Genomic DNA, 13,535 nt, shown 5'->3' on the forward strand with positions numbered 1-13,535 from the left:
GAGCTGCAGCAGGTGTATAAAGTGGGAGGTCTGTCTGCGGTCAAAGTCCCGGGACACTTGCCAGTGCATGTCTGCCTCTTTGCTCTCACATTAAATGCATCAGACATCTTTCTTTCCTTCATTCAATCTCTGCGTTTTTTCCAGCGTTGCCCTTTAAAGTCAATTAACAAATCAGTCACAGGTGTCACTTCCAGGAGAGTTTCTAGCCGTATGCTGTTGGCCCTTTGACATGAGGTCAGAGCCGTTATCTGCGCTCCTCGCGACGCGTAATGTCGCCCCTTCTTCACCCCCCAGGCTGAACATCTGGTCAAGCCGGGATCTTTGAGCCATGGAGAAGAGCTCATTAAGAAAAGCAGCGTCCAAGCCGAGCAACAGGCTCACTAATCCAGCCCACTGCCAACCTTACTGGCCCTCACAGACAGGTTCATCTGGGGGACGAGTGCAGTCTGCATGAAGGCAGAGGCCGCTGGGGGGGTTGGGGGCTACAGCAGATACCAGCACATGTGATTCATGATGCCTTATGAGTCAATGAACACCTGAGAATATTTAGCACATTAATGAGACCACTGTTTAAAAATACTTAAACAGTTTATTGCACCAGGTTAGCACCAGGTAGTTACAGGAACTACCCAGAACAGGCCCAGTTCCTTGAGAAGTAATTTTTTCCCAAGACAATTTTTTTTTCTTCTAGCATTCGGACCATCAGTGGGAACTCTGAAGAAATATAAGCCACCAACAGTGACATCAAATGCTTCATTCAACTTATTAAACAACTAGAGGAAGTAGAGATGCTCAAAATAACCGATTAACTATTAAGCAAAAGGATGCGTTTGTAAACGATTAATGGTATCAGTTAAATGATTAAAAAATATTATTTTATACATTTTTAGAGAGGTGCATCTTTTAAATGGTTTACTGCGCACCTCGCGTTTTGCTGTTGCGCGCTGTGCACTCGCAGTTGAAATAAAAGTCAGCCCTGAGTGGAAAAAACACATTACGTCAGTCTCGTCTTTTTCATTCTTCAATCAAATAAAGGCAGAGGCGGAGTTTCCGTTGTGGTGACAGCAGTGTTTGTGTTGTCAAGACAACTAAGGAGAACTTTTAATGATGGAGGAGAGACTTGTGATCGCTGTTTCAAGTTATCTGGTGTGTATGACTTTACAAATCTTAAATATCACAATATTATTAAATAATACAATTATAACAGCGACAGCAACACTGGCGCGCAATACGGGTCAGTTGATTCTTGAAGTCTTTCCTTGTGACATAAAAAAAGAGAACCGCACTTTTTTTCTTGTCAACATAAAAGGCAGTGTGGTGCACGTTTTTTGAAACAGAAAATTGTGTTTGCGGTGATTGGCCTCTAAATGTGCACATATTTGTTAATTCGCAAGTCAAACGCAGACGAAATGATGCCAAACCAGTGATTATGCTAATCATCCCTGTACTGCCTGGGGTGGCGCCATAAACTCAACAAATAGGCTATTGATGATTTACTGTACATCCAGCAAACCAACCTTTTTTCCATTTGGAAAGTTACAGTTATTAAAATAGTTAATATATAATATAATTTTTTTTAAATAGCCTACATAATCTACAAATCAAACAAATCCTTCTTGATTTTTACATAATGATAACGCTGCACACAACTGAACCTTTCATTTTATAGCTTATAAAACATGTATGCAAATGAATGCAATATAATATGTAAACAACAAAATCGTTATATGCTGTAGTAGCATATCTTAATCTTGACTAATCTTAATCTTGACTAAAAGTCAACATATAAGGCTTAAGGTTCATTGTCATTGTCTTTTATCACACGCAGCATGCGCACACATGAATCGTCAGTGAGAAGAATGAGACGGGGGAAATAAATTATAATCATAAGACATATTCTTTAATGACTTGTATAAAAATGTTGAAAGAGGTTTTGTGATGTAATAATAACAGTGCATCATTTATTAAATACATATTTTCTGTGGAGCAATCGATATAAGGTAGCCTGATATTTTCATTTGACAAAAGAAAAAACACATGATTGAAATAAACAGCCAATGCTGGTTCTTAAAAAGGATTCAGTCTGTGTTTTCGTTTTGTAATCTAAATTTTTCATTTAAGTGAAAAACATCATGGGCAGTCCAATTTATTTTATTCTTTTTATTTAGTTTACTATTTTTTTCTATGCTGTTGTGTGAAGATGCTCTGTTATGTTCTGTATGCTGCTGTTCGCATATTAAATATAAAATTTGCAATATTTATCGTGTCAGAAACAATATAGACATGACAATTACTATCTTTAATTAAAAAATAATTTTATTTTAATCTGACCTGTTAACGGTTAATATTTGGTTAACAAGCGGCAGTTGTCGGTTGGCAAAATAAACCGAAATGAGCTTCCCTAAGAGGAAGCCTTATTGAACCTCTGTTGTAGACATATACTGTAAGTTATGCGAATGAAACAGCAAAAACCACCTGTAGGATAAACTTCTTTCTTAATGTACCCTACATTTCATTAGAAAGACTCTGCTTTACATATGTTTATATAACTGCTATTTTCATTTATAGCACGTCTATTTTCCATTGATATTTAATATTCATTCATTCATTCATTTTCGACTTAGTCCCTTTATTAATCTGGGGTCGCCTAAGTGAAATGAACCACCAACTTATCCAGCATATGTTTTTACGCAGTGAATGCCCTTCTAGCTGCAACCTATCATTGGGAATGATATTTAATATCTCTTGTTCAAATACACCATGAACAGCAGCTAAGTTGATCGTTTTCTTTGTTCTCTATTTCCACATGGGGATACAACATCCCGAGGCCTCTAGAAATCATGCAATGATTTGATCCAATTCCTGTGAAAAGATGATGCCAACCATAGAAGTATTCTAGATGTCTCCATAACCCAGGCGTAGGCCATATCCTGAGCAGATACTGTGGTGGTCATGGAGGAATTGAGAGCGTGAAACTAATTCCTGAAAGACCCAGTGGAAGACAAGTCTCCGAAATTATCTCGTGAACCAGCCTGAACACTCACGGGAGCCTTACTCACACCGGCAGCTTCTCCACGATGGATGTCCAGTGTTCTCCAGCCTCCAGCACCTAGACTGCAGCTCTGCACAAAAAGTTTGGCCAGAGGAGAAATGGTCATGCCCAGCCTGGTTTCTCTCAAGGTTTTTTCCTTCACTTTCGTCAGTTGGTAAAGTTTTGTTCCTTGCCACTGTCGCCACTGGCTTGCTCGGATTGTGGAGCTGCACATCAATGGATTTGCTCTTCAGTGTTCAGCAGCTAACATTAACATTCTGAATGTGTGTGTCTTGTAACACTTGTAAAACCATCCAGTCAGAATACATTTATGCACTTAATTTTCTAATGGATATATACTGCTCTGAAATAGGAGTTAATGTTGTTTCTCTAGGGTGGCACGATGGCTCAGTGGTTAGCACTGTCACCTCACAGCAAAAAGATCGCTGGTTCGAGCACTGGGTCAATGCGCATTTCTGTTCTACGGTATTGAAGAACTGGGTAAACAAAACTGGCAGTAGTGTATGAATGTGTGTGTGTGTGTGTGAATGTGACAGTGGATGAGGGTTTTCCAGTACTGGGTTGCGGCTAAAAGGGCATCCACTGCGTAAAACATACGCTAAAATAGTTGCCAGTTCTTTTCACTGTGGCGACCCCTGATAAATAAGGGACTAAGTCGTAGAAAAATGAATGAATATGTGAATGAATAATTGAATGAATGAATGTTGCTCCTCTAAACTAAACATTTATATTCTTAGCACTAAAACATTCCCAATACCTGTGGTCTGTCACACCAAAAAGCAGGTTCCTCTGCCAAAAGTTCTAGAACATAAGAAAACTTTCATATTTGTGAAAGTCCCTATAGTCCCTGTGTCAGATTCTGACTCCTGGTGTGTATATGAATGTCAGACTTCTACACCATTTCTAAAGAAGTGTATAAAGACTCTTGTTTGTTGGTACAGGCAAGTACTGTTTGTTAGTACTGCAAGTCTTTAACTGCTGAGAATTTATGCGCCTGCATAAGATGATGTATGCCATTTGCAGGTGGATATCATTCAACAGAGGGAAAGAAGAACTAGTGTCATACACATACAAACCATTAACAAAGCAGTGTTTATATACAATTTTTATAGAATTTCTTGCTCACCACAGAGGGACAACCTAGGCTCATTGCAGATATGTACCCAGGTCTACATTTTTAGGTACAGCGAAATATGTAACCAGAGTTATGTCTTCTTGCAGTTTTGTTTTTGCTAATCCTCCTGAGGTCGATGTGTATGCTTTTTTAATGATCTCAAATTTCTCTCGCGCATGCTCTTCTCGCATAAAACCACCAGAGCATAAAGTCTTAGAGCATGAGCAGCAATATACACTTAAGTCACTTCTGTCCATAAACCCAACCAGCAGTGTTTTTAAAAGTAATCTGGAAAAAAAAAATATTTTAGTTTTTTGCTTTTGTTTTCTCTGGTTTCTGGAATATTTTTTTTTTTTTACCAGACTTGAACCCTGTAGCTGCAGTCAACTCTGTTGTGTGTCCCAAGTCAGCCGATGTACAGAGTGAGCTTCTGGGTAAACTGGTAACACCAGAAAAGCCGTGCAAATGGAAGCAGTCAGCTGGTAACGCTTAAAGCAAAATAAGCCGTCAACGGCATCATACCGTCTCGTAGCGTTGGTTTTAAAGATTCAAGAAACCCTGGAGTACTTTTTTTTGAGATTTTAACAGATTTGTGCGTGTTGAGCATTTGTTAAGACAACATTAGCACCTGTTATCTTTAATTCTGGGGAAAACTGGAAAATTTTTAGCTTCTGCCAACTAATTTCTCCTTTCAGGTTTAAATTAATTCAAGGGGCAGGATCAAAATCGGTGACGTAGCGCAAAACTGTAAGTGAAGTGATGACGCGTCGGTTTCTCAATATTATTCATAGCGGAGTTTCCTTATCCTATGAGAAGAGCCAGCTTCTTAATTATTCATGAGAGCATGCTTTCTAAAGGCAAGGCAGACCTGCCAAGCTGGGAGACTTATTTACAGGGTGAGACATGGGACGTATGTGTTTGTTTTCAGGATCCACAGGGTTTGCTGCATGTTTTTCCCCGCAATGCTGTCCGGGCTGATACAGCAAAGCTGTTGGTTTGCATAAAGCATGTTTGTCGAGAGAGCTGTATGATAACTGGAAAATGGCAGACTTTTCTTTTATCAGTGGAGTTCGTTACCATCAGGTTAGCATTGAGACACAACGTCTTTATTCGTGCTGCTGTGTTTGCACATGTTTAAAATCCTCCAGCTTGCCAGCAGGTTTAATGGTTGCAATAGACAGGGCAAGAGACTGCATTGCTATCCAGTGTATCTGCATTCAGAACCCAGGGATTCAGTAGGAGAGAAGTCCTCATTTATAGTGTTATAGTGATTATCTTCATAATGTAATAACAAATTGTGGTTATGTGTATATGAGATTACAAATGACAAATGTAGCAGGGCATTACAGTACTTACTTTTTATTTCTTTGCATTTTAACTTTGTAAACTAAAAGATCAGTTATCTCACGGTTTGTCATTTTGTCATTTTGTGAGCCAACTGACAGTTCGCCCGAATCGCTCCACTCTTTTTTCCCCTGCACTGTTGGCCACGCCCACTCAACCCTCTGCTCACAGCGCTGCTCCACACCCATCTCAGAGCATTTTTTGAAAAATTTCTGAAGTAGACTTGAACTGAAAAAGGGAGATTTCATGGCCCTTTAAAGACCAAATGGTCCGACATACCTCTGGCTAAAAATTTGCTCTCTCCAGGAATGTGAACAGGGGTACGAATCCACAATGAGCCTGTGTTGGGATTTTTTGTTTATATGTCTAATAATCTGATATGTCTAATAATCATTTGCTTAGTTTTGTCACTTCAGTTTTTTTCTCACACTTTGATTCATGGAACAGCCAATCAGAGTGCCCTCTTTCACTGACGGCAACACCAATTCTACATGCTGAATTGAGCAAACTCCCTCCAACATGAACCCAACAAGAGGTGACGGCTGGAACATACCAAACAAACTAGCCTGACAGAAGCTCCCCGACAGCTAAATGCTGGCCAACAGCTGACCGTCAGCTTGGTGTGTCCCAGCCTTTAAACACAAGTCAGGGGAGGGACAACTTAGTATCTTCAATTCATCAAACCTGCATGTCTTAGGGCCGTAGGAGGAAACCTGAAGTACCCGGATCAAACCCACACAGGGAGAACATGCAAACTCCACACAGAAAATCCTTGCTACGACTTAAACCATGGTCCTTCTTGTTGTAACAGCAAAGTATTATCCAACAAGCAGCTGTACCCCCCCCCCCCCCCCCCCCCTCGTAGAGTAGGTGGTCTTTAAGATACTACCTTGTCTCTGTTACACAGAAATGCTACTTTCGAATATTCTCTTACACACTGTGTAATGTATACCTGTGATGAGAATTCATTTCAGATACAATGTGACTCAGTAGATTTATTGTTAACATGACTTAAATAAACTGTTTCCCTACATATTTCCCTTTTCCCCCAAAAGGTGTTGTGTTTTTTAGGCTTTGCTTAGTGAATTCCTGAAGGTCAGCTCCCACCAGGTAACCCTGTACGCTTTGGATAGGCCGGCATCCAGGACACTGATTGGTTTAGACAGAGGCAGGCAGGAGGGACGAACATCTGGAGAAAGAAAAGCTCCCTCGAGTGTGGTTGCTCCTTCTTTCCCCATGACCAAACATGAACCAGCAGCTCAATCTACAGTAGACGTACCCAGTCTTCCATATACTCCCACTCACCCTTTTCTCAGACTAAAATGGGACACATCAAGCTAAAAAGGCAGAGAGAACTGTCCGGTGAAATGTGAATTATCTGTGAATGGATTTAAAAATATTACAATAAATATATATTTAAATAAAAGTGGAAGAGATTGCACTGTTAACTAACTCCACAGTTGTTGGTGGTTTGCGTCTAAAAAGCGGGTGCTACGTATTGGCACTGCTTTGTGTTATTATTGTTTAATCTGACCCAGAAGTGAGACAAAGAGCGAGAGAAAGAGATGTGAATGTGCAACGCTGTGAGAAAACGAGAGAGGTGGGTACTGGAGAGTTGTTTACAGTTTACACAGGTCCGTAGTATTAATGCATCAAACTCACAGCTTTGTGTTATGGGTAAACACTCTCAGCCGCCATGACACCAACTCGCACACACTGGGATATGTTGACAGTTATCGTTTCAGGGATTGGAGTCAGTGTCGTGGAAGAGGCAAACTTCCTGTCGGAGAGCTTCTGCTGAAATTATACCGTGCAGTTGCAACAAGTTAACATTTGCAAAGGAAGTGTATTACACTCATTTACTGGGAAAAGAATGGGGCTCGGTCTTTGGCAGTTGTTGTGAATGAATGTGGTTTCTAAAGATCCTTAATCTGTGAGAGTTTGAGCAATGGTGAGCAGGCGGGGGGTTCAAGTGCACGGCTGGGTCAATGGCGTCGCTCTGTTAGTTTTAGAAAATCAGAGGGAGGGAAGGGTCAAACCCCCTGCACAAATCGACTGATATTCCTGTCAAAAACTTGAAGCAGAGCCCAAACACACTCACACACAACTTAATGGAAACTCCGTGAAAGCTCTTTCTTGTTACATGTGACCTTATCATCAAATGAACATTATTCATTGGCATCACAGGTGCATTTTATCTTTAGCCTTTAAATCTATTGTTGCAAATGCAGTATGTCTTCTTGTTAAACTTTCAATGTAATGTTAGACAGTTTTACCTGTAATTCAAGCAAACATTGAAGTGATAGTTTACAAAAATGTCCAGGCTTTGGTGTTATGGCAAATATACTATTATAGTGTCGGAAGACAAGTCTGCCTATCGCTTTCTTTACTAATGATTAAAATGACTACAGTTAATAGTGTATGTTTTTTTTTTTTCCATTAAATTTTTGCACAAAACTTTAACACTATTATCTAAGTGTTGATAAACTTTTGCAGAATTTCCATTAACCAATTTCCATTAACCAATACTCACAGTTGTGATTAGCTAAACTAGCTACTTTTTTCAGTAACCTGACAGTACTGCAGATCAGTTACTTATGATATAATGTAACCTTTGTAGTAGCTAGGGAAGTGCGGGGCACAAAATAACATGGGGTAAAATGTAAGTTTAGAGCTATTTGCTCAGGGTTAACCAGGGTTGGAATCAATTTGAAATAATAATGGATAATAATGCAAGTAAATCCAAACGTGTTTATCCAATAGATAGATAAATAAATAAACATATGCTGTTCTATGTAGAACAAAAAATAAGACCCTATTGGCGTCACTAACACCACTTCTGGCAGCAACCAAGCTTTCCCATGTGGTCTCCCATCCAGGTACTGACCAGGCGCAGCCCTGCTTAGCTTCGGTAGGCGACCATGTGAGAGTTGCAGAGACCTAGCTGCCAACAGATGGTACTGCAAAAGACGTGAGTGTGGTCAGGCTCATCCATCAAGTTCTCTTTACATAGAAAAAAAAATAGACAATAAAACACTGTCCCACCTAGTGTGGAACAGTGACACAAAAGCAGTGATTGAACATGAGTTGCACCCGCTGTTGCTTTAAAAATCAGATAGATGGGCCTCCTATGCTAGTATTTCCACTTAAAGAGATTTAGAAACATACTGAATCTTAAATGTAACGCACAATTATACTTTAAAATTTAATGTTTTTCTGCTCTTTCAGAAGATGGTCAGACTTAGCCATTAGGAGTGTAATACAACGTCTCTGAATCATAAAGTTTTGTTTTTCAATATTCTGTTTTTCAGTTCTGTAGCTGCTTGTGACAAAACACATATTAAAAAAACAAACAAGCACTGGAGAATTGTTTCTCATTTGTGTTGTACCAAACCCATATTAAACGGTCACCCCAAAAGCCATGTAACCAACCATGATATTTGGCTACCGTTACACCCTAAGTATGTATACTTGTTGTTGTATACTAAATTTGTATAGTCTATCAGGCGACTTTCAGTAAGAAAAATTACTGTTAGATATCACACAGTGTGCACTTGGCTTAAGTTACTATTTACTAATATTGCAAAAGATCTATTGGAACCCACTTGGTCTCAAGATTCTCACTGAAAGCAGTCAAGTTTGGTGAAGGAAAAATCATGGTTTGGGGTTATATTCAGCATCAGGGTGTGCGAGAGATCTGTAGAGTGGATAGCAACACCAACAGCCTGTGGTATGAAGTCATTTGTGCTGTCCATTACATTACAAACCACAGGAGAGGGTAAATTCTTCAGCAGGATAGCGCTCCTTCTCACACTTCTGCCTCCGCATCAAAGTTCAAACAAAGAAGGTCAAGACTTACAAAGTCAGACCTTACTGTCCTAAATAAATAATGAAAAGTCAAGGCATGATCATATTTTATTTTGGTAAAATAAGCATAATCTATAGGCGTTTGCCTTTCATATAAGCCACTTCTAATACCAAATGATCAACTAGAAGTCTAGTTATTGTTTGTCGTTCCTAAAACTAGAATAGGCAACAAAACTTTTGTTAGGTAGTGTATGCTAAGGAATGTTATAGTAAACGTAGCACCTCACTGTACTGTAATGTAAAGCCCCATATGTCATGGCGTATGGTGAACGCTATGTGAATGAGATGATGATTAGAGAGCAGCGTTTCCTAAAGAGATTCATAACAAAAAATGCATCATTTGTCTATCAACACTCGAAGTAGAACAGCCTATCATTGAACAAACTTTGCTGCGAACACACACACACACACACAGTACAGTACACAAGCTGACAGAAGACAACGGTAAACACAAATGACATTAGCAAGAGGCTGTTCTTCACTGCAAACCTCAACGATGTCCCTTGTTTCTATACACTTACAATCCGTCTGATACACTGACGGCAGGGGTGTTACTGCTGTGTTTGCTCTGTTATTCTGCTGGATTGGCAAAAGTATCAAAGGCCTGAAAACACATTCACACTTTACACTTTGATGAGTTTGGAACTTGCTGCGGCGTGTAGAAGACATTGTGAGAGAGCGAACCTTCATCCCATTCAAACCATTTTAAGTTCAAGCAAACAAAGCGAATGCTTAGACGTATGAACATCACTCAGACTGGTGTAATGAGCATTCTGCTATAAAATCCACTGGTTGAAATGTATCTTTATACATATCTTTGGAAAATACTTCTGCAAAATCCCATTTCTAATGTGTTAAAACTCTTTCTTCAGCAACCTTTCAAAAGGCACACACACACACACACACGCATCTCCAGTCTGAGACTTCAAAGGCAGGTGGAGTGAAACCATGAAATTACAGGTAAGGTGTCACTTACCCCTTTGAAACCCAGCACTGCTCAAATCCAGGCAAGACCTGGCCAGCCCTGGAATTAGAACAAATGAAAAAGAAAAAGAAGAAGGGTAAGCGAATGACAGAAGAGCAGGGGAGTGGCAGAGGAGTGGAGAGGTGATTTAACAAGCTATGTTGACAATATGGCAGCCGTATAAAAAGGTCTAATTATGCTGTAAATTACCTCATGTTACACACTCATATTACGCTAATGCACAGCACACAACCACCGCGCATCAGCAATACGGAGCAATATGGAGCTAATACACTTTTTCGAAATGGATTAATATTTGCACAAACAGTATCTTAATACATCATAGTTTTCAGACAGGTATCATAATATGTGATTGATATATTTACAGTTGAAGTCAGAATTATTAAACCCCCTGTTTCTTGTTTTTTTTCCCACCCAATTTCTATTTAACGGAGAGAGAAAAAATTAAACATTGCTAAGCATAATAGTTTTACAACTCATTTATAATAACTGATTTATTTTATCTTTGCCATGATGACAGTAAATAATATTTGACTAGATATTTTTCAAGACACTAGCATTCAGCTTAAAGTGACATTTAAAGGCTTAACTAGGTTAATTATGTTAACTAGGCAGGTTAGGGTAATTAGGCAAGTTATTGTACATCAATGGTTTGTTCTGTAGACTATTGAAAAAAACAATAAAGCTTAAAGGGGCCAATAATTTTGACCTTAAGGTAACCTTTGTTTAAGGTTTTTTTTATATCAAGATTACATCAAAATATTTTTCGCATATATAATTGATTTGTAAATATGAATATTTATGGTTTAACATCAAGAGTTTTTATCTTAAATTATAATTAATATGAAATCTATAAAAATGTTATTTGTATTTTTTATTTACGAAAAATGTTAACACTTCACAATATGATTCATTAATAAAAAAATTAAAGCGTTATTCAATAATTTAGTGTGATTATTATTGGTTACTAAACATACAGCTGTATGTTAGTGAATAGATGGACAACTAAAGTTACATTTATGAAATGAACATTAATTAAAACCATTAAATACTTTAGAAGTACTTACATGTTAACTAATGCTCTCACATTTACATTGTATTACTTGCATGCAGAGGCCAAACAAACATTTTTGCTTTCGATTTTGTTAGCGAGATATAGTCTTGCAATACTAACTTTTCAGTTATAATAAATCACATTGACCCACAATCCAAATAAAACAATTGCATCAACTTTTATACAAATGTTCTTTTTACTACATATACAAAATAGCTAAATCTCTGAATTTGAATGTGAACCATAACTGTAACCATAAAAATATTTACAGTACACACCAAAAATGAATTATTGTATAGTACTGGTATGGTATTTAATAGAACTGAATTCCAGAACCTTTAATATGGCATGATTATAATGCATCAGAATGACATTTACAAATGTAACTTTGTGGAAACACAGACAGAATTCTCCTGAGATGTGATGTAAATTCACTGTTGGACATACAGTAAGCTATGACATCTATTCAAAGTTGGAAATTAAGCCTCTAAACTCTAACCCGAACACAATAAACTGGATTATAAAATAAATAACTTGTAAATAAAGCCCAATTTCCATCCCACGCATGTCTATCTATGTGTTCAACCACTGTAGCTCTTTTTTCTTTCATAAATGAGGTGCACTGCAGAGCTAGCACACAGCACATGCACTATTTATGTTATCTTGATTAAGAAGTTTGATTTTTAAGAAGACAATTATATGAAGTAATGAAGTAATCATTTTGATGACAGACTTTGACTCAGGCATTTCAGAACAACAAGCTTTGATTCAATGAGATTGATTCCCTGGTTAATCCAGTTATTCAGTCTGTTGAGGAAGAAGGGTTTTTTTGTACATCTAAGAATTGTTTTTAAATTCCTAATTAGTACTTTATTTTGCTTCTTTTTTTAATTTTTTAATTAATTTTAATTTAATTTAATTTTTTTATTCAATATACTAGGAACTAGTGTACTTTTCTTGGCTTTTAAGTAAAACAAAATGAGTATTGCAATAAATTGTTTTTATTATGTTCTCCTTAACCTCTTACTATTCCTATTGCATATAGAATTAAAAAATACTTGACCCTTGACCCTTGGACTATTAGCCCCCCTGTTAATTATTTTTCCCTAATTTCTGTTTAACGGAGAGAAGATTTTTCAACACGTTTCTAAACATAATAGTTTTATTAACTAATTTCTAATTTATTTTATTTTTCCCATGATGACAGTAAATAATATTTTACTTGATATTTTTCAAGACACTTCTACTGTATATAGCTGAAAGTGACATTTCAAGGCTTTAGTAGGTTAATAAGTTAACTAGGCAGGTTAAGGGTAATTAGGCAAGTTATTATATAACCATGGTTTGTTCTGTAGACAACTGAAAAAATATATATACAAAGCTTAACCTCCGAGGGCTTAAGTGTCCACATACGTGGACAGCACATTTTAGATTTTAAGTGGCTATTTAAAATATTTTGAATGTTTCATATTTTGTTACAGACATACAGTGTCATTCTGCAACTGTTTTGCAGCATATGAAATGTCCCAAACCCTATTTTTAACTGTCCAAAATGGGAAAGAATTAGTTTTTACTCTCTGATAGTCAAAGTAAGTAAAAAAAACAATTCTATTATATATGCATTAAAAACATTCAGGAAAAAGTGTTTTATGTAAATTTGGACCACGAGTCCACACGGACATAATTTTTCTCTAAAAGTACATCATATCAAAATTCTAAATTCCAATTAGGTTAAAATAAGCTCAAATAACAAAGAGAAATAAAAGATGCATGTAAAAAACGCCTTGGGCTAAATCAAAGGGGCTAATCATTTTGACCTTAAAATATTTTTTAAAAATAATAAAAACTGATTTTATTCTAGCCAAAATAAAACAAATAAGACTTTCTCCAAAAAAAAAAAAAAATTATCAGACATACTGTTAAAATGTCCTTGCCTTGTTAAACACCATTTGGGAAATATTTAAAAAAAGAAAACAAAAATTCAAATGGGGGCTAATAATTCTGACTTCAGCTGTGTATACTATATATATATATATATATATATATATATATATATATATATATATATATATATATATATATATATATATATATATATGGAACAGGTTCTGGAAACGCA

The 13,535-nt window shown here is 37.1% G+C and overlaps 1 protein-coding gene across 4 annotated transcripts in view; it reads right to left on the minus strand.

Moving 5' to 3' along the window:
* pimr47 (Pim proto-oncogene, serine/threonine kinase, related 47) overlaps nt 1-13,535 on the minus strand; it is a 149,646-nt gene that overhangs the window by 94,678 nt on the left and 41,433 nt on the right. For 3 of the 4 annotated variants that reach the window (XM_073920763.1, XM_073920761.1, XM_073920765.1), the window contains exon 7: nt 10,354-10,401. In XM_073920763.1, coding sequence (XP_073776864.1) covers nt 10,354-10,401 — 48 coding nt within the window. Of the gene's footprint in view, nt 1-8,242; nt 9,687-10,353; nt 10,402-13,535 lie in introns of those variants that run through there. The other variant, XM_073920764.1, reaches the window with a different exon arrangement.

The sequence above is a fragment of the Danio rerio genome, chromosome 13, assembly GCF_049306965.1.
Source record: "Danio rerio strain Tuebingen ecotype United States chromosome 13, GRCz12tu, whole genome shotgun sequence".
Taxonomy (NCBI): Eukaryota; Metazoa; Chordata; class Actinopteri; order Cypriniformes; family Danionidae; genus Danio; species Danio rerio.